The 21517-nt window shown below is 38.7% G+C and overlaps 1 protein-coding gene across 1 annotated transcript in view; it reads right to left on the reverse strand.

Annotated features, from left to right (window-relative positions):
- The window catches only part of SLIT3 (slit guidance ligand 3), a gene marked incomplete at its 5' end in the record, with an annotated part of 534750 nt that overhangs the window by 172565 nt on the left and 340668 nt on the right, over positions 1-21517 (reverse strand). Inside the window, one exon of the mRNA XM_082489776.1 lies at positions 15264-15405. Coding sequence (XP_082345902.1) covers positions 15264-15405 — 142 coding nt within the window. The remainder of the gene's footprint in view (positions 1-15263; positions 15406-21517) is intronic.

Genomic DNA, 21517 nt, shown 5'->3' on the forward strand with positions numbered 1-21517 from the left:
CAAATATAGTGATGGGGGGAAACATGGCCCCCTTTTTATAATCACTTAAAATTCCAAGGAAATTTTAGTGACTCAAGAGTGGGAATATATACAGAAATGTTGCCCCCAAAGGGCAAAAAAGTCTAAATTGGAATAGCCACAGATCCCAGCTAATAAGAAAAAATGATATTTCTAGAAAAGGTGGAGAGGAATACAGAAAAAGAGTTGTTTCAGAGAACTACCTTCTGAAGCAGTACTAAATTCTTCACCCTTTCCTACAAAATTTGCAGCAGATGGCCTGTACGGAAATAGATGAACACGGCTGTTGTCATCTACTGCTGTATTTCCACCTTTGCACATTGCATTTTTTTTTTATTGTATGAAGCTCTTTGTAAACGAAGAGCTGCAGACTACACATTACACATTATGCTTAGTGCACTACATTTTGCAGACGCTGCCAGAGAAGTAACAAGCAGTACCGTGTGCTCTCATAAGGGTGTGTTGGCCATCTTGGGCACAAAATGCAGTGGATCTTGGAGCATTAAATAAAGTGTAGCACTAAATAAGCAGGCATTTTAAAAGTATGAGGTACTAAGCTGACTTCCATTTATTTTTTTCATAAATGCGTGTTACAGATTGGCAGGCATGAAAAACACAACGCAGTTACACAAATAAAATAGAAGAAAGCAAATTATTTGTCATAATACTTTGTGCTTTCACCTCATCTGAGCTCATAAATGACATGTGAAGGACAGTACAGGATTAAAAACCGCTAGGAAACACCAGGTTTTGCCAGAAGGGATGTTGGCAATTTCAACTCCATGAAGGCCTCAAACCAGGACAAAGGCTTAATTATAAACTAGTGTTATTCATGATATAATGGGAAACTGCTGCTAGAGGTGCCACCATTCAAATAAAGTGAAAAAAGAGTTCTTATCTAGTGTTGTCATTTTTTTCTGCAAAAAGTGAAACACTAATCTAAATTTTACAGCCATATTTTATTTCAGAGAAAATTACCTAGTTTACCTAGAACATGACCTCTGGAAAACTCTTTTTCATGGTCTATCCCTGCATACTATGAAGTGCTCTCATACACTATAAAACCACCTGTGCCAGTGCAAAGCAACATCAGTGTGTTCATTATTTTGGTGTTTCACCAGAATATATAAAATGAAATATTTTTACAACACATTTGAGAACTCTGTGCAAGAGACACAGTCCTAAAAGGCTAAATTTCAATTATCTGAACTACTATCCTGCACACTTAAGATTTCTTATAACTAAATAAAATTTTCCTCGATTTTCCTCTGGTGTTTCATAATAAGTTCTATTTGAAAGACTCCACAAGTAGAATTCACAAAACTGATAAAATAAATTGGCCACGTTCAAACCTCTCAGGGGCTTTTGTTCCTCCTCTCAGTTACCCGTTTCACTGTGCCATGTCGCCTGCTGCCAGCTGTATCGCTTAGATGAATTGAAGCATATCTCCCCCCTTCCGACACGCAGCAATGCTCTGTCTGCCTCTCGAAGCTTTAATTTAGAGTCTTTGACAACAACATCAAAGGACAAGAACAATTTCCTTTCTCTTCTCTAATATATTATCAGAGATTGGGAAGTATGAGGGCCCAACAGATTCAGATATATTTTTCTTGTAATAACATGATAGACAGGATAAAGTCCTCCTTCTTCCCACTGTCTTTAAATGACTTTGCAGCAATGAGAGCAAAGAGTAAACATATCAGAGGGGGAAAAAAAAATCCAGAGGGAAACTATGCAGTTAAATATGAAAAACTATCTCAGAGTAAAGAATAAGCACTCAAATTCCCATGCTAATCCATCTCAAAGTTCACTGAGGTGCAAATCTTTTCATCACCCCCTCATCTGGCGCCTGTCCTGCTCACACCCGGGATTCCAAAACACGAAGGATAAAAACTCTGCCTAATGCAGCCTTTGTAGAGCCAGCTCACACTCTCAGAAGCGACAAAGCCATTTGTCTTGAAGAGCGATTCCCCCTGCAGAGTGGGGGAGACAGACGTATTAATTTGGGCCTTAACTATCTCTCTTTCATTGAGGGAAAGAAAGAATTTGTTATTTGGGTCTCTAATGGAGCAGTTTGCTAGTAATTTTCCCTTTTCAAACACCGACTCAGCTGCTAATGTGTAATGTTTTGTCAAGCTTACCTACCCATAACATAGACAAATCACTAGCTTGGAGAAAAAGAGAGAGGGAGTGAAGCATCAGTACTGATAATTTTTAGCTGTCAGATGAATAGAGCCTACAAATGAGACAGCCATGCTCTATTAACAGTGCCACCGAGCTCTTGCCTGAGACGTGTCAAAAACGTCCCTCTGCACTGGGCAGTCATGAAGTTCCCTGCTGGGAGAAAGTCAGCGAACGAGCCAGATTGCTCCCTGGATTACTCCCCGTGCTGGGGCTCTTTCGGGCTTGCATCACTCAGGCAGCCAATATCCAAAAGCAATCTCCAAGAGAGAGAAAGCCTAAAATCAGATTAGTGTGCAGCTGTAACCCGTAGCACGCTTGTGTCTGGCAGGATGCACACAACCTGCGCGAAGGTTTTTGGGAAGGGCAAAACCCTCTCTTTTATCCTGCCCCATAAACAGGATTTGGAGGGAGCTGGTCGAGGACTGTTTGGAGGAAATAATCAGCATGTGCATCCCTGCCAGTGACAAAGCCCAGGGCTGGGGAGAACCATTTGTATTAGGAAGGAGGAAACTTCTAGAGCACATAATAATCAAGAGAGAGACTGTTCCTCCTTGCCAAGGAGTGAGAACAACTGGATTATAAAAGCTGCTTGGACGATTACCTTAAATCTCCTATTTTGGACTTACGTATCTTATCGTACATTTTGGACTCTGATGAAGAAAAGTCCACAGATATATTTTCAGTATTTAAGAGGAATAAGTTATACTTAAAATCCAGTCTTCTTACTACAAGCATGGGCTAGAGCTGATCCCTTCCTTGCCTCTTCATTTGAAATATAAGCTTTATTCCTACCATGCACAACAGGTTTGGGTAGCTGCACTGAAGTATTTACCCACAGACAGCCCTGTATAGGAGGCACCCTTCTAGGGAAGGAAGGAATCCTGCCCTGCACTTATGCAGTCAGAACCTGCGGCTTATTCTGCAGTGAAAAATGCAGAAGCTGCAGTCATCGCCCTTTACACCAAGCGCTGCAGCACTGCACAGGGCACTTCTCTGCAAAGCGCAACGCAAAAAACCTGCAGTCCTGCTGCTTCAGAAAGAGTTTGTGGACCTACCTTACCAAGGAACAGCCTTCTGGTGGCTCTGTCTCTCACCCCTCAATTCTCTGACAGGTAGAAAACAAAGTGCTTTGGGATGGCAGGACATTCAGCATTTTAAATATCTGTGCTTACCGCTTGTTTAAACAGACATTTAAAGCCTTCAATCTCTACCTCAGCCAAAGACTCTACCACCACTATAAAAACCCTAAACACATATGGTTCTCCGAGACTTTTATACTGCTGCCTTTCATCACAGTGCCTGAATGACTTCCAAATAAAATTAATAAGTATTATAAATCCCTCTCATTGAGTCTGCCTTAGGAACTGAAGAGCTGAGAGCCAGTAAACTGTCTGCCTATATTAATACAAGGTGACAACTAGAGTTTCCCTTCTTATTCTGACATTTGGTGGTGATTTTCAGGGTCTAGCTGTCGAGCTCCTGCTATAGTTTTAAAAAGTACTGCTTCTTAACTATTCACCTAAGGGCAGATCTTCAATAGACAAAATCCTATCAAGAACGAAGTGACTTTTCAAAATAAATCTACCTAGGAAGCTACATACATAATTCTGCTCACCAAAAGACATCTTTCAGAATGAAACCAGATGTTTTGATATGTTCCTTGATACCCTGGTGTTCATCTAAAAGCAGTGCTAGTGATATTGGATCTTCTGACATACCACAGTGAATTTAGTTTAAACTGACACAACTCTGTAGCTGAGCACTTGGTCAGGTATCTGCTAGTAAATGCTGAATTTGTAATGGCAGTCACATTACGAATCCACCAGCTCTGTTGTGGTATGTTGATGTTGCATCAAATGTGGTACAGACAAACAGGAAGACATCAGAGAAATCTGTAGACTGGTATTTTGCAAAAGAGTTTTTGACATAACACCAATGTCTCTACCAACATAAATAGACAGAATGCAGTAATATACTGCCAAAGCGCAAGGTTTCTCCATCTACCACTGTGATACTCCACATTCTCCGGGTCGAAGTTTTGGCCCTCCTCATCACCTTTCATTGTTATTTCTCCTGCCAGCCTCGTTCACGTATTTCCCTTGCTTCATCCTCGGAGTGAGTGTGCAGGCACCCACTGAGCATGCAGCCGGTGCCCGAGTTCCCTCTCCCTGCAACGCCACAATTGCATGAACCATTTGTGGGTTGTGCCCAGACACAAAAGCAGGGACTTCAGGTGAGCTCCCCTGTGAGCCATCATCAGTGTGTACACTCAGCGAGAACGTTAAAGGTTAAACAGAAGCTGTTTTGGGGTAGAATACAAAATAACATCTCCTTGCTTTTATTCGAGACCAGACAGAGATAATTTCCCATCTCAGCAGACTTTATTGTGTCATGTGGACTTGGGATCAGAGTTTGCAGGAAGAATTTTACCTGTATACAGGCATGTGGCCATGAACACAAACCCAGGAAAGAGAGGGTCATTCGGTTGGAGAGATTTGGCAATTTCCAACTCCTTACTGCTGAAATGCAGCCTAATTGCATGCTTCATTCAACCCGCATGCACGTGTTGATGTCTCTTTGTGTTTCCAAGATGCTGTGGTATAGCAAACGCAGCAGAAAACACATTTTCATGACACCCAGGGATTCCAGGTCAGACCCAGTGATTCCAGTTCAGAAGGCTCCAAGGAGACCATCCTGCAGGATGCTACATAGAGGATGAGGTTCTTGCATTCACTTCAACAATGCAGCATCTGCTCTGAGGCTGACTCAACCTTAGACCTCTGCTGAGCACTTCTTGTTATTTTTTTGGATTAATTTTTTGGGGGGGTTGTTTCTGAAGCTTGAAGTTTATACTTGGCAGACACATGGTTTCTACAGTGCCTACTGGAAAGCAATAGTTTGCCTATGGTTACATTTCATAAATGTAAACAAGTAGAAATGTTTTTTAACAAGCCAGACTCATAATGTTCGCTTTACTGAGAGTTTTTGTTCCGTTTGGTCCCAGAAAGACTAACCCCTTAACAAGTCACATTGCTATTGCATTGTTACTTTAGTAGGTTAGTCCTGCCCACCCCTCTGTTGACTTCCAATTACTACAAAAAACTTCCAGCCCAGATCACTTTCCAAATTCTCTAACGATGCAATACTGAGGCTCAGGGACACAAGGATTTCAAGTTGGTTTGCATTATATTTCTCAAGTTGTAACACAAAAATATATTTTTAGACTTAGTGGAAATGGAAGCAGTAAACTGAGAGAAAGGAAAAAAATAATTGTTTCATCTATAATCTAACTTATTGTGAAGAGCTCCGTACATTCTGTAACTTCTATTTTTAGTACACATCTACAAATATTGACAAGGAAAAGGTAAAACACAAGAAAAAGGTAAGAAAATTAAACAGCTTTCTGGTAGTTGAAGTTCTGCCACCTGTAATATTTTGTCAAAAAAACAGATTCTGTCATTTGAATATAAACATTCCTCAAATCCTTTGTTTTTTCACCTAATTTTTCTTTTAGCAAAATAAACAGAACAACACATGTAAGCCAAAAGACAATTAGTGTTTCATGCAGTAAAAAATATTAGTGCAATTTATTTCAAAGTTATGATTTTATGCTATTTCATTTTCTGTGATTCCTTCTACACTTTCATAATCAGCTTTCAGGACATATATACTCATTATATATTACAATCTCCTCATTTTGCTTGGCAAAACAGGAGCTTTTAAGTGACATTTGTATTAGATAAAAAAGATACATTCCTTTTTGTTCACACCATTTAATTTTATTAATAAGGCTAAATTTATGTTCCTGCTGGACCGAAGTGATATCTCTGGAAAAAAAAAAAGCACACAAAGGAAAAAAAAAAACAAACCCAAACCAAAAAAAACCCAAACACCCCAAACCTACAAACTTGGTAAGGTTACTAACTCCTACACAGCCTGCCTGAATAAATTTCACCTGCACATAACATTTTGGCTTTTAAAAGCCATCTCACAATTATAAAGAGGAGTGAAGAAGGTAAAAAATGAAAGAGCCAAAATCAAAATTATCATGTGTATGAGAACTTGATTTATCAAAACAAAAATATCTTCTTATGCCTACAGATGACACTAGTTACAATTAATTTTACAAACAAAAGTAAAGATGTAAGAAATAAATCCTGCCTTGATCTTACAGCAGAAACTCCCTGCCGTTAGTGCTTTTTTCTAAAACCGTGATACATAGCTTCCTGTTTTCCTTAATCTCTCTCTGCACAGAAAACACCTTTATTCTTGACATTTCCCATATATTTGTATTTTCTCTACTGCTTCTCAATCTAAAATATTTTCTTTATTATTTCTTTACTAGCTTTGTGTCTGGAGCGCATAGAAGATTTTCTATATATTTTTGGCTTGACAATAGAAACCTCTTTTTTATACCGAATGCAAGGAGTGAATGACAGTTTGCCTAGTGAGATCCAGAAAATAGTAGTCAAAGTTGACATGTGAAGCTGTCCAGAGCCAATTTACAGCAGTGAATGAAAATCATATTATATGATTCAACTACAGGAGCCAACCTGATTCCCTAGCCAGAGAACTTGCCACCAGAGGCAATTATGGAACATTTATTACAGTGTTCAAAAATACTGTGCTGGCTTCAGCTACAGGATTTACTGGAAGCCTGGGAAAATTATTATAATTTTCTTTTAGGAGGAAGAACAATGTTACATGCAGAACTATCATTCCAATATCCCCAAAGTTTATAGTTTCTACAGACTTATATTCTTGAAAAAAGAAAAAAAAACTCCTGCCTTTAAGAAGCTGAGAACTTCAAAGCCAATTGTTAATATACATGAAATTGTTATGGTGCAGTTAATTTATAATTTATATAAGAAAGAATTAATTTTATTACAATAAATAGTGACCAGTGCTCAATATTTTTATAATAGCTTTTCTGACTTTATTTTAAGAGGTGGAAAATTTATTTTGAATATACCAGTAATTTAAATGCCCAGGATTTGTTGATCACCTTCCTCAAATCACAAAAGCTTCATCAAGATTCATAACTGAAGTCCCAGCTCTCTTATAATACACACTCCTACAGGGACTGAAGAACAGAGAAGGTAATTTCTTCCTAAGAGAATCACTGACGCAACAAAAGCAACACACTCCTCTATCTACAGGTCTGTCTGCAACACCGCCCAACACAGCGGCATCCTCATGACAGCAATTCTCAAAATACTGTATTTGTCAGAAAAGCATTAATTAAAGGTGGAGCAAGTAGAACATTACATTTCAAAGTTATTATCTTGCAGAAAAGTAGGTTCGTTTTCATTTTGACAGAACCATGCGAAAACCAAGTCAGGTGCATTAGATTTTTCCTTAGTGCTCAAACTCTAACATTTTTCCTACGAGTAGAAATTATGCACCAAAATCAAGCACTACTCATATCTACAAAAAAATCAGTCACCAAATTCAGCTATCAATAATGAGAATGATAAACTAAACCAACATAGAACAAGTGACTCAAAACTGACCTTAAGCCAAACCTAGATGCTGGTAGAAGGGCTGCCATCCTATTTTACTCTGCTCAGAAGCCAGATGGGAAGCTCTGGTTACTACCTCACCAGATACGGGTGCCTAAGCAGCACTTTTCCTTGAGGGACTGTCAGCCTCTTTACTCTGTCTGGAGCAATTACATCAGCATTTAAACAATAGGTCCTTGTTTCTGATTTAGATGCATCCCATCCAGCATTACTCTTGGTTTATACAATTATATTTCTCTTAATCTCACCACACAGAGACTGTTGTGAAGGTTAAGTAACAGCGATAAAGCAAGCCTGATATGAAAAAGCACAAGTTTGAAACCTAAGATTGGTTTCAAGAACTAAGGATATACTTTAGACTCTGGAGTTTAATTTATAAGGCTGCAGATGATTGGGACTTGGCTTTTCAAAGTAATTAGCGTTGCACAGCACAACGTGTTCAAAGCACAGCTCCTATTGACTTTTGCTGCAGCTGTGAGTCCTCAGCACTTCTGAATATCTCAGCTGAGTCAGCCAGAAACCAAGGATTACATCACTAGTGACCACCCATGAAAAGTTTGTGCAAGTCACCTGCCCAGAATTAATAAAACCACTAGCAAGAAGAGACACGACCCAATTCTCTGAACAAGATTCATGAGATTATCTTCCCCACAGTCCCCATTTTAGAATTTTTCTGTTTCTGTAACAAATAAACAGATCCTCTATACAGAGGCTCCCTCACTCCACAACCCCGATGCATCCCTAGACAACAAGAAATGAATCCAGTCTTTTAACAGTAACATGAGACTAGGCTGTAATTAAAGTGCATACCACAACAAATATATACAAAAGCACTGAATGAAGACTGCAGCTAAAAACGTTAACTTTGGCATTTGCTTTATTTATTTATTTATTTTAATAGATTTAATTTAGTGGATTGAAAAATAAAAGCTGAAATAACTAATTCCATCACAAGGCAACTCGTGTAAGAAAAGTATACCTCCCAGACCTCTGCATTGATGTCTAACTGGAAGAGACGGTGTTAAAACATTAAACACTTGTTTAATTAATTAATCTCTCTGTAGATGGTGTCCTGGTTTAACGTAAAAAAAGACCAATTTTGTTCGGTAACTTTACTTCTTAGCTGGGCCTCTTCTAACTACTGAAATTAACAGCCTATTGTGCATGCAGACACTGTTGGCTCTCAGAGCGATCAGCCCTATGTTTATAGTTGGTGCCAGGGGATGGTGTGCAGGGAGGCTTTTGCTTATACTTATCACTATAACGACCAACGGCAGTGAACTTTGGTTTTTTGGCCTGTTGGAAGGTCAGAAGCGAAAAGCGTAGAGGGGTCCCACCTGCGGAGAGGAGTGGACGGGACAGGTGGCCCAAAACTGACCATTCCATCCTATCTGCCTCATGCTCAGTATAAAAGCTGAGGGATCAGAGGGTCAGTCCTCTTTCTTCAGTGGCCGATGTCTGAGGAGGACTCTGTCTGTTCGTCTGCCTTTGATCCCGATCCTGAATCCCGATCCATATTCCAGTTCCTATCTGTCACTGAGTCCAGTCTGGGACTTCCCCAGTGCCAGCCAGTGACATGACTGTCATCCTGGGAGCTTGATATGGTTTTGTATATATTTCATATTTCCTTTTTATTTTATTATTAATATTTCATTAAAGTAGTTTAGTTCCTTCTAAACTCATAACTCTCTCTCTCTCTGCTGCTTCTCTCCTTGAAGAGAGGTAGGGGAAGCATCTGTTGGTCACCCAGTGGCCGGTTCAGCCCAAACCACAACAGATGGTCACGAGCGCACAGGGACAAAGATATGCAAATTGTTGTTGGGTTTCTCAAGTACGTGGTGACAAGGCAGGAAGGCTTTGCAATATATGTGTGTTTTCTGGTGGGAAGAGACTCCTCAGCTCAATCTTCACCTGTGCCACTCTGCCCTGGCCCCGCAGCCTGCCCAGCCCCTATCCATGTCACCCAGTGTCCCAGCCCTTCTGCCACATCTCCAAAGCCCACCCTGCAGAGCTTGTGTCCCAGGCTCACTAACAGCAATCTCAGGCCTTATCACCAAATATTCCTCACTTTCTGAGACTCGAAACACTTTTATCAACCTGTCTTAATTTCCTTTGTTCCCGATCTTTCTCATCATATATTTTGCTGTTTCCTCATTTGAGTTCAGCCTTCTTTTCCCAACAGTTTCCATCCTGGGCCCAGCTAGTCTTCATTCTCTCAAGTGTCCATCCCAACCCACAACCCAGCCCTTAGCATTAACAATTAATCAAATCCTTCTTTTACACAATCTGAAAATCCTTCAAAGCAGCAGTGCCCAGTGCCCAGCGGCTGCTGCTCTGGCAGCCCAGGAGCCTGCCGGTCTCTGGGAACTACAGCATGAGCACCCTTCACCGCGCACTCTGGACCAGACAGCAGCAGGAGGGCCAGACGTTGGGGGACTGTTCCCTGCTTTCACGCGGGAAGGTCTTGTGTACAAAACTTTTACAAAACGCAAACGCAGAAGTAGTAATCCCTGCGCTGCTGTTTTACGGTGTACAAAATTCTCAGACAAAAGCTGTCCAGAATTAATATCCTAAAATACAGCCTTGTTTGCAGTGATAAATAAAAAAATAAAAAAATGCAGTAGATCAGTCTGAGATAGACAAAAGCATGAAAACTTCATTCTAAAGAAGGGACAGAGACATTAAAAGATTAATAGGGAGTTACTGATCACTCTCCAGTATGGGAGGCATCAAATGAACCTGGCAGACAGCATGTTGAAGCGAATACTGTTTGAAACACAACAGACAGGGCTAGCAATGCCGCTACTCCCAGTGCCACACATTTGCAAGTGCAGGAAAACTGTCCTTTCCCTGGCATAAAACCAGCCAAAAACTAAGGATTGAGAACAGGCAGACAGCGCCAAAGCTCAGATCCATGCAGCCCAATGTCCTGAGCCAACAACAGCCCAAACCACGTGCTGAGTGAAATCCACTGTTGCAGCAAGTGTATTTCTCACAACACCCTTCCAAGCTCCCACAAGCTGCAGCATAGTGACCTTCACAGGCACAGCTGGTAGCTTTGCATTTAACTGGTCTCTACCATATTCTGGCTTTGCTGTCTTTATGGGCTGAGCTGTCATTCAGTCTGACAGGCACTGGTTGCGAGGTTGCAATCAAGTCTGATCAGAAAAACAAATTCTTTGGAGGCTTTGCCTCCTACTAGTTTGTAGGTCATTCCTGCCTCCCTATATCTCCCCAAGGTCAGGCACATTCTGCATTCAGAATATGTGTTCCCTATTTATCTTGCATGTAATTTCTCTCACCCTTTCTAAATAAATGCAAACTTCTCCTTTTATTGTAGATGCTGCTCCAATGTAGTGAAATGACTATATTGTTTATTTACCAGCAAACCATCAAGCCATATTTGTTTTGGTATTTCTTTTTCAGTAAATGCCTCCAGGTGCTTAATGACTTTTGTTTTCATCCAAGTATTCACACAAAACTTTTCTGTGCTTATTCTCATGTGTTTCTCTATAACATACACTGTTCATTTCTCCTCTATAAAACACAAGAGAACCACTTTTTAAGCAGAGAATCTTTTATAACATTCAACACACAGTCTGTACTCCTCAGCTTCAATTTCTTCTAATTCATTTTTCCTCAGTCAATTTGGCTGCTGATGTCAGCTCCCCACTGAACAAGAAGCTTTATAAAAAAATGAATTGCATTCTGTACATTCTAGCTACCTATTTTATGAAATTATGAAAAAGCAAGGCTGGGATACATATTTCTAGCTTTCCTAAATTCCTTTATTTAATAATAAACATTCTTGCAATGTTGGCCTTCAGGATAATGCACCTCTGGGAGACGTGTAATAGAGTAATACAACAGACTTCTAAGTCACATGTGGCAGAGGTCAGCAGCAAGGGAAAATTAGTGTCATATGATGCTTGTTTTATGTTCCGTGACAAGAAACTTGCCTGTTTTCTGATAGGCTTTTATCCACAAAAACAAGTTTAGGACTTGTTGGCAGCTTTGTCAGAGAAGGTTCTGCCTACCCATGTTAATGAAGAAAGGCAGGAAGGCTGAGTAAAAGATCTTTAATTAATAGCGAAACACAGAGTGAAATGTAGGTCACCTTTAATAACCGTGTTAGAGTAACAGCTGTGTGTTTCATTTTGGTAGAACAGTTTGTCAGTCAAGGGTTCTTATCGGATATAATTTGGCTTACAAAGAAATACCGAGTTAAGGGGAAATACAAGAACTAGAAAGCTGTAATTGAATGAAACTAATAACCAAGCAAAGGAACTTGGAAACATCCCAAATGGAACTGAGGAAGGCACAGCATTTTAATACTATCATATAAATACTATGAATGGACTACAGTCTATAGGGGGAAATGTATTTTAGAATCATAGAATGGTTTAGGTTGGAAGGGACCTTGAAGATCATTGAGTTCCAACCCCCCTGCCATAGGCAGGGACACCTTCACTAGACCAGGTTGCCCAAGGCCACGTCTAGCCTGGCCTTGAACACCTCCCTGGGTGGCACCTCAACAACTTCTCTGGGCAACCCGTTCCAGTGCCTCACCACCCTCAAAGTGAAAAATTCCTTCCTAACTTTTAATCTAAACCTGCCCTCTTCCAGTTCAAAGCCATTCTCCCTCGTCCTATCACTACATGCCCTAGTAAAAAGTCCTTCCCCAGCTCTCCTGTAGGCCCCCTTTAGGGACTGGAAGGCCACAATAAGATCTCCCCGGAGCCTTCTCTTCTCCAGGCTGAACAGCCCCAACTCTCTCAGCCTCTCCTCACAGGAGAGATGCTCCAGCCCTCGGATCATCCTCATGGCCCTCCTCTGGACGCGCTCCAATAGGTCCATGTCCTCCTTATGTTGGGGACTCCAGAGTTGGATGCAGTACTCCAGGTGGGGTCTCACGAGAGTGCAGTAGCGGGGCAGAATCACCTCCTTTGACCTGCCGGCCATTTTAGTGGAATAAGTATTTACAATGCTAGATCAAAACAGCTGGATGAAAAATACCTCATCTCAAGTAATATCCCTTAGTATTCTATGTAATAGCAACCCAGCCATGTAGTTTGTCAGTACCCCATACTCCACAGGAGGAATCTCATCTCTAGTGAGAGTTAGATCTCTAAAAGGTGATGAGGATCAGATCATAGGATTACAGAGTCCAGAAAGAAGTGTTCAGGCAGCACCATTACCTAGCCACCTCTTATAGAAAGGGTCTGACTAAATGCCAACCATGGGGTATAAATTCCAAGAGGGGGAAAAAAACCAACCAGTACTGCTGTGTGAGAGCAAGGGACGTGCGTTGCAGCATGTAGGGAGAATTTACTTGGCCCCATTGCTATAACATTACAGCAAAAGAGTATTATTCTGCCTATCGTATCAAATCAAAAGACAGTCGTTACTCCATGTGCAGCTGGAACCAGACCTCTGGATGGATTCTATATTGAATAAGGCCAGAGCAGCCTCAGACAAACTGAATTTCTGAGCAGTATGACAGACTTCTGCATATACCAGAATGGCTGTCTTGGTCACAAGAATTTAGGTCATGATTTTTCCAGGAAAACACTGCAGCAGCTTCTTCCATCTTTCAAGAAACTGTATCCTTTACTCTATGTGAGAATATATAATACTTTGCCCTTGGATATAAGGTTAACTGCTCTTTTTCACTAGTACTTTTACAAAATGAAAACACCATTTTACCAGTAGAAAAAAACGTACGTAACTGATGTCACTCGCTAAGACTTATTCTGACAGAATTACAGAATCCAATTGGGTTGGAAGGGACCTTTAAAGATCATCTAGTCCAACTCTCCATGCAATGGGCAACCAAATTGGAGACAGGACTTGGATACTTGATATACTATTACAACCACACCGAAGGTGAACATTTTCAATTGCTTTATGACGTTGAGGTGCAATGCTGTCAAGAGAGTGCCGGAGCATGCGAATCTCAGTCTTCCAGCAGATACTGCTCTCTGTGTGGCTGGCATAGAGCCACAAAGATGATGTGATTTCTGCTAGCATTTTCAACACTACAAAATAAAATTTTAAAATTATCCTAGCCAACCCTGATTTGTGAGCAAGTCTGGACCAATTTCATCCTCTGTCTCTTATTATTGAACCATTCCAGACACTCCTGAAAATTTGTACTCCATCTGACAGAACTGGAAACAGGACTAAACATTGAATATTCATAGTATGCCAAACACAATTTATATTTCCAGAATAATTTTAACCGACTTTCATGCAGAGAAAAACAAGTATTACATGCATATTTTGTGTGCCACAATATACTGGAAATGAACACAACCAATACATTCTGAACTTTGTCAGGAGGCGAGCAAGCACGTAACAGGCATTCAGAACAGCTTGCATAAGAGTTTGTATTTCCTGTAAACATTTTTACATGCTCTAGATATATTCTCAAGAATGTTAATTTCAAGATTTTGTTTATTCTTTGCATTTACTGAGCTAATTTTTTCATTTCTAATATATCTTTTCTGTGGAGATCCGGAATCAAGCATAAGCTACCTCTAAACTGTTGTGCTGAGATAGCAATCCAGATTCAGGTGAATCTTAAATTATAAAAACAACTGCCAGAGGAGTGGTGGTGTAAAGCAAAACACCACCAAACAATATAGCACATCATCTTCATTGGCCATAACTTTCACATTCCTGGCATATCACAGCGGCCAGGCTACCACAACAGCAAGTCAACACGCGTTATTCTAGGGAATTTTGCTATGTAGCAGTATTTCTACAGCAACGAGAAGCTGAATGAGTCCAGTGACTATACAAATATTTGAATCCATAGTATGTAGACTGTAAAAGCAGGCTGGACGTCAGTAAGCTCTGTACGACAAGCACCTCAATAGGAAAAGAATTGATCTGCATTCCCTATGGACCAGCCAAAAGCAACTTGGTTTAATGTAACAGTCAGGACCACAGTAGTATGAAGTCATGGATGCAAAAATCGATGATTACAATTCCTAAAGGTAGTAAAGACAAGTCTGTAAAACCAGCATCTGATTTTACAACACATAAATGTCACAAAAGTGCTAAAGAATTGGGAGTAACAAAATGTGGAAGCCAAGAAATTGAAGGCAAAATCAGAAAGGACAATGTGTTCTGATGTCATACTTCATTACAAATGCATCCTGCCAAGCTAACAAGAAATCTCTCCATCTCTTGGGGAATTCACCAACTAAAACCAAAACAATTCAATTTAAAAAAAAAAAAAAAAAAAAAAAGGACTATGTATTTCCTTTTCCTGACAGCAGAACTGATTTCTGAGATCTAAACACAATTTAAACATAATATGCCAAGAAATTAATCTTGCTTTGGGGTAGGGCAACTTCAAATAATACCATCATTAGATCAAAAGAACGAAAGCAAAGAGGACAACTACAATATACTTGATAAACTGCTCAGAACAGTTTTCAAAACGTATGCCTTTCTTCCACACAGGAGGCTATGACATGGACTAAAAAAAGAGAGACGTGGAAAAGAATGGTGCATTACATTGGCACTTACATTTCCCAGATGTCCTCTGGTAGGTTAGCTGGAATTTCTGTTAAGCCCCTTCCGCGACAATCCACTACATTGTTGCTGCAGGTGCAGGCCGATGGGCAAGTGATGGAACTGGCACTGCATGATGAAGGTTCAGACTGGGAACCTGAGACACAGTGAAAACATTAAATGTTAGTTTTGAAAAATGATTGCCTGAGATTTTAACAACAAAATACACAGGCTGCAATTTTTCCAGATCCTTTTACTATATTAGGTAATAATTTATTTGGATTCAGTGAATATAATATGCTACAAATCAACTGCAGAGAAAACATGTAGAAGATTACGGTGTTCTTATTCTTCATCAATCTCCAATCTATCAATCACTTTCCCTCATGGACACCTCTTTGGTCCCCTCCATTATAAGGCATATCATTTTTTTCAAAGATTTAAAAAATAAGCCTTAAGATCAAGTAGTATCTCCAAAAGTTATCTTTGCCTAGAAGTTTCCATTACATAAACACTCTTTGAGTATTTTTACATTCTGAGAAAAGACTGTCATCAACAATGACTTATGTTTTTGAAATTAGGTAACCTGTTAAGACATAAAGATTGGAAACGTAAAACTAGTTTTTTTCAAGATTAGACAATGCAGTTAATGGAAACACAATAAGAATTTAGAAAAAAAAGTGAGTTCAAACCTTCAAATCCTTGCTTAATATAATAATTGCACTGAAAGACACGAAACTACTTACAGAGCAAAGCTTTAGCATGAGGACATTGCTCTATATACATTCTAGTCAATGCATTAGATTCAGGTTTAATTAAGTGTCATGAAGCTTCTTCAAGACTGTAGCAACTATGTCAATTTTACTCAGATGATTATGATTCTTATGCTTAAAATTTTGATATATACATACACTTAGACACAGATAAAAATGGTTTTGCTACACTGATTGACATTATCAAGATGTAACAGTTATTGACTTATTTATGGTGAGTCATATTTCCAAAGTATAGTAGCACTGGAAACCTCAAGTATATTTTTGACCAGACACAGAGGGCTGAATGTGAAGGCTTGAAGTGACAAAATCATAATAGAAACAAGAAAAACTGGTATTTTTCTAGATTATGGTAGATTATAATCAGGGAACATATTTGGTGTTTTGGTTGGCAAAATTAAAATATCCTAATTGTCAAATCACAAATACATGTGAAAACGTGGAAAACTATACACAAAGCTGTACATTCTTGGGGTTTGTCTTGGAAAAGACCCATGATTGATACTTTCATGAATTATAACTGCAGGTGACAAAAAGCCCAAATATATTTGTTTGCAACAATTTGCAATCCAATATCATTATGAATTAAAATTTTATAACAATGGAACATTCTTATAAATTTTCTCTCTTGATTTACGCCTACATATCCTCTGGTTTAGCCCTTAACTATGCATGACAAAGTCAACTCATATAGCAAGACTACAGATGTTCCTATTTTCAAAGACTTTGAACAGCAGTGAAAAATCAACATCAGAAAGACATTCAGTGGCACCTCTAAGTATCATTATTTTGAAAGGCAGATATACTTTGAAAAGACGTCAGCCGAAAACTTCTGCAGTCTGACTTTACACTTGCAGAGGGAGCTCTCCTGGAAAGCAAAAGGCAATTACTGCAAAATCATGCCTTCTGTTAGAAAGGTATTGAATTCTGATGTGAAGTAGTTTCTGTTTGTCTGAATTTCCCTTAGTTCAAGCAAGCAGTCATCCCCTTTAAATATTATTTTGTAGCCAGGGATGACAGAACTGCTTTATGTTAAAGTATACTGTCAAGTTTCAGGTAAGATTACCATTTCGACTGTCTAAGATACATTGCCAAATTAAAGTATTGGGGTTTAAATTTTCTTTTATTGGGTCATCAGCTGACTGTCAGGAGAGCATGAGAAAAATGTGTGTTTCATAGCACTGTATGTGTTTTAAATATAGCTTTCACTGATGCTAATCAGAGCTATGAGTGACTGTACTTTGGCAGACCAGGCCTCAGAACTTCAATTCAGGCATCCAGAAATTAGATTTTCAGAGGTAAGGATCATCTTGAAAAAAATGGATCTCACAGGACATTTGTGGCATGGGTAGGAGTGAAATTCATTCTTTACGAGAGTGGGCAACTGCTTTCACCGTGAGTTGATCCTAATGATCCCTTCTCCTTACTAAAGTATCCTGTGTCATTTACAGTCCACTTTCCAACTTCCATGACAGTTGCACATAAGGAGTTTACCAGCAATAGTCTTTTACCTCAACACTGAGCTGGCTTCAGTACTAGAGCAGCTTCACCCTACAGAATGAACTGGGCAAAAATCTACTGCAAAAAATTAATTCAATAATGTAATTAAAATCTAAATCCTAACACATATGGCCCAAAGAATCAATTTCATATTAATCAGGCAACCTAAACCTTGAGTTGTTCCAGTTTCAAATTCTTATTAGACATTGTCTTAACATAGTCTACATATGTGACCATGTGCGTAATACAGTATTTAAGTTGTAGCTATTTGAACTAAACAAAAAAAAAAATCTTCCCTAGTTAAACACGTACACGTACAACAGGCAGGACAAGCAGCTCTCTTGGGTCTGTCTTCTGGCTATAGAAATGCAGGACAAACATACCGTCATTGTGAATTAATAGAATTCCTTCAAAATTAATGGAGCTCTGCCGCATATCACCGACAGCACTGCCAGCTCTGCCTTTCACAGAGTCTAAGGTTTCTGTAAGATTTTAACTGTGAATACTTACAAAAGTAGTTTATATTGCCTCAAAGTGCACACAGGCCTGTTACCTTTGCATAAGAACAAGACGTTTGTTCTTACAACCTGATCACGCACATTTTACGTTTTTAATTTGTCTGCCTACATTGTGGTGCAATGCCCAAAACAAAACGACGAGTGAGGGAAGTGCAAATGAGCTATTGTAAGCTTTTCGGGATAGGGAGAAATTATCAAACTGAGAAGAAACACTTCAGAGCAATTCTTGCTCTCTGGGAGGCAAAAAGAAAGTTGGCAGCAAGGTCAAATCTTCCACACACCCTTTATCACCACATGTCTGATATGCTTTCTGAAGAGGCTTTGTAGCAAGGGGAAAATGCATTTTGCACAGTTATAACACTACAAAATATCACTGTGGGTTAGAGAAGCAGTAATACACTCCCTTTTCATTAGGGCACAACATCAGAAAACCTGACATATTGCCAGTTAGAGTTTTAGGAGTCTGTTCCTGACTCTAATGCAGCTAAATCAACAGCTGAAGATTCAGTGGAACTCAGCTCATCACCTCCATATTTTGTGTGATGTACTATTGCTCTGCATTAAAGGAATGGTTTGAAAGGAGGTTATTATATAAAGCGCTCTGAAAAGAGAGAGAAAAGACAGAAACACCAGTCTTCCTTGCAGAAAAAGCAGTTAGCAACAGAAACAAGGTTGATAATTAATATCATACTACAGTTAAATATCATGGAACTTTGCAGCAACTTTTTGAATGGAAAAGGCCAAAAGGTAAATCAGAACATTGTTTGTGCTGCCCACTAAGCCTTTTAGATCCTCTCCAATCAAACACCTGATACGTACTCGATCGAAGGCAAAAGGAGTCCTTTTATTTATCCTGAATTTGGACCAAAACCCATTTACCTGTGATTCTCTACTACAGAAGAGGAATTTTTAGGTGAACAGTTTTGATTTATGGCTAGTGAATAAAACAACCATTGAGTTAACCAGGGAGGTACCTGATGTCAAAATAGAGAAAGAAACAATATAATGTCTTTATTCTTAGCACAGATGCAACCAAAATGGGATGAAAAAATAAAAACTTACAATGAAAGAAAGTAAAGTAAAAAGTAAAGAAAGAAAGAGGCTTTGTGTGGACTCTAATTTCCACATACAATGAGTGATCACTTGTCTCATTTCACTTAAAATAGGATAGAAAAAGAAGTATTTTTATAAACTTAATTTCTCATTATAAGCCTGAATTCTCTGAGTGCCCCAAAATATCCAGTACTCCTGCCACTTTTGATTGACATTTTGTGCTTAGAGTAAAAATACTTTTGATTTCAGGCCGAATACAGCCCTTTATTTTTGGTGAATTTCTTTCTTCATGAACAAAAGTAGATCTAGACTGTAGATTTACAACAAGTTTAATGAAATAAAAAGACTTTGTGCATAAATTGCTATCATTAATATCAAATGCTTTTGCTTATGCTTTTTCTTTGCAAAGAACAAAATACTGTATTACGCACACACATTCAACAGGCACCTAGCACATATTCCATCAGCTCTTACACAGTCAACTGTTAAGTTAAAGTTTTCTTGAATAATGCTATGCACAGAACTTCAAATCTGTTTTGGATTTAACTGTTTCAATTAAATGAGGATCTATTGTAAGCTCCATAGCAGATCTATGGAATTAAAGCACAAAAAAAACCCCAAGAGAGCTTAATCGGTTTAATGTTTGTAGAGTTGCAGAGAGCTGGTAAAGAAAGGATTGGTCAAGAAAACAAGTCTAAGTAGGCTACGGAAGTTAAAGTTCTTAAAACTAAAATTTGGGTATGATTTTCATAGGTATGCAGAGTATAAGCATACAGCTAGGTCAAGGGCCCCAAGGCAACATAGCCTCTAGAGAAAAATATTTGAAATCTAAAAATGAATTTTCTTTTTGCTGCCAATACTTCTGCAAAAGAAAAGACGCAGGAAAAGCAAAAATATTTCAGGATTCCTGTTTGTGTCCTTCACAAGTGCAGTAAACTCCTTACGGCATGGATGCAACAAAAGGAAATGTCCCCAGAGAAGGAAGCTGCATTTATATTATTTCCCTTCTGAAGTTCTTCTTACTACCTGTCATAATGTCATTTCAGATTTTTTCCTGTTACGCAGCAGCACTAGTTGACCATGTTAATTATATTTTTCTCTAAGAGATACAAATCATCAACCCAATTATACATTTTGCTATAAAAAAACCCCACTAACAAATAGCTAAGATAGGAACGTGATTAACAAAAATTACTATGCTTTTTGTGCCTGATGTAATGGAATGACAGCCTCAATGATTATGGTAGTTAATATCTGGCATGCCATTAGCCTGCATTACTTTTTACAGTCTCAGATTATAGGTTAGGTGGAGAGAGGAGACAGGGGAGAGACTTAGGACCCAGCAGTTTACAGAGAAATTAACTGCTTTTTTCAAATAAGCATCTCATTGGCCTCTCACCTTTTAAGAGCAACAAATAGACTGATATTACAATTAGAATAGAATGGTTATGATGTATAAATGAACAGTTTAAATGTCACAAGCATTTGAAATAAATTTTGCAATGACTAAATAAACTAAATAATCTCATTTGCACTGACACCCAATTACAGCACACTAAGCAGTGTATTTTATTACCTCCTCACCTATCCAATTGCCTTTGCAGCAGTTCTTTTCCACCAGCAAAATGTTAGTTATTTGTAAAAAATATTAGTGGATTTTGAGAAAAATCTGACAGGATTTACCCTTTAAAAATCTGTGGTGACTTTAAATCATTTTAAGTATAGCAGACATGAAATTATTGATCAATAAACAAACACTACAAGTATTGCAGATCTGTGGATATATTATGACCTTTTGTGGTTTAATTACATAACCCATTGAAACTTCTTACAATGCTGGGGCATCTGAAATCGATTACTACTACTCGAGCTATAATTTTCCTTAGACTCTCAGTAATACAATCTCAAAGAGGTACCTAAAGCAGCTGTATTGCTCCTGATTGGTGTTTGCATTCCAGTATTAAATACACTCCAGTGTGCATAGTCATGAAGAGAGATAGGGGCAAGTCAATCACAACTGACTATCTGCAAAGTTAACATTCCTTATTGATGGCAAATATTCCACTAATGGAGAAAAATTTGTACAAATGCATTTATTCTACAGAAATGTGCAGCAAATATTTATGCAAATAGTTCCATCCACAGTTTTTCAACAGCTTTTTACTGAGCACAGCATTAAGTATTTATGATTAGTGACTTGAGCCCCTGATTGATGATGCTAATACCATCAAGTTCATGGTATGCAAAAATTTGCTAGTTATGAATATTCATTATTTGATTCAAGTTCACTGTTTTGCTGAACACTCCCAAATAGTAAATTTATCTGTTAAAAATTCATAGCATGTGAGCACAACTGTTCTGTAGGCAAAGTCAACACCAATTGGTTTACAAACAAATATTGAGAAATAAAAAAGGAAATATCCAA

This window comes from Vanellus vanellus (genome assembly GCF_965231255.1).
Source record: "Vanellus vanellus genome assembly, chromosome: 13".
NCBI classification, from domain to species: Eukaryota; Metazoa; Chordata; class Aves; order Charadriiformes; family Charadriidae; genus Vanellus; species Vanellus vanellus.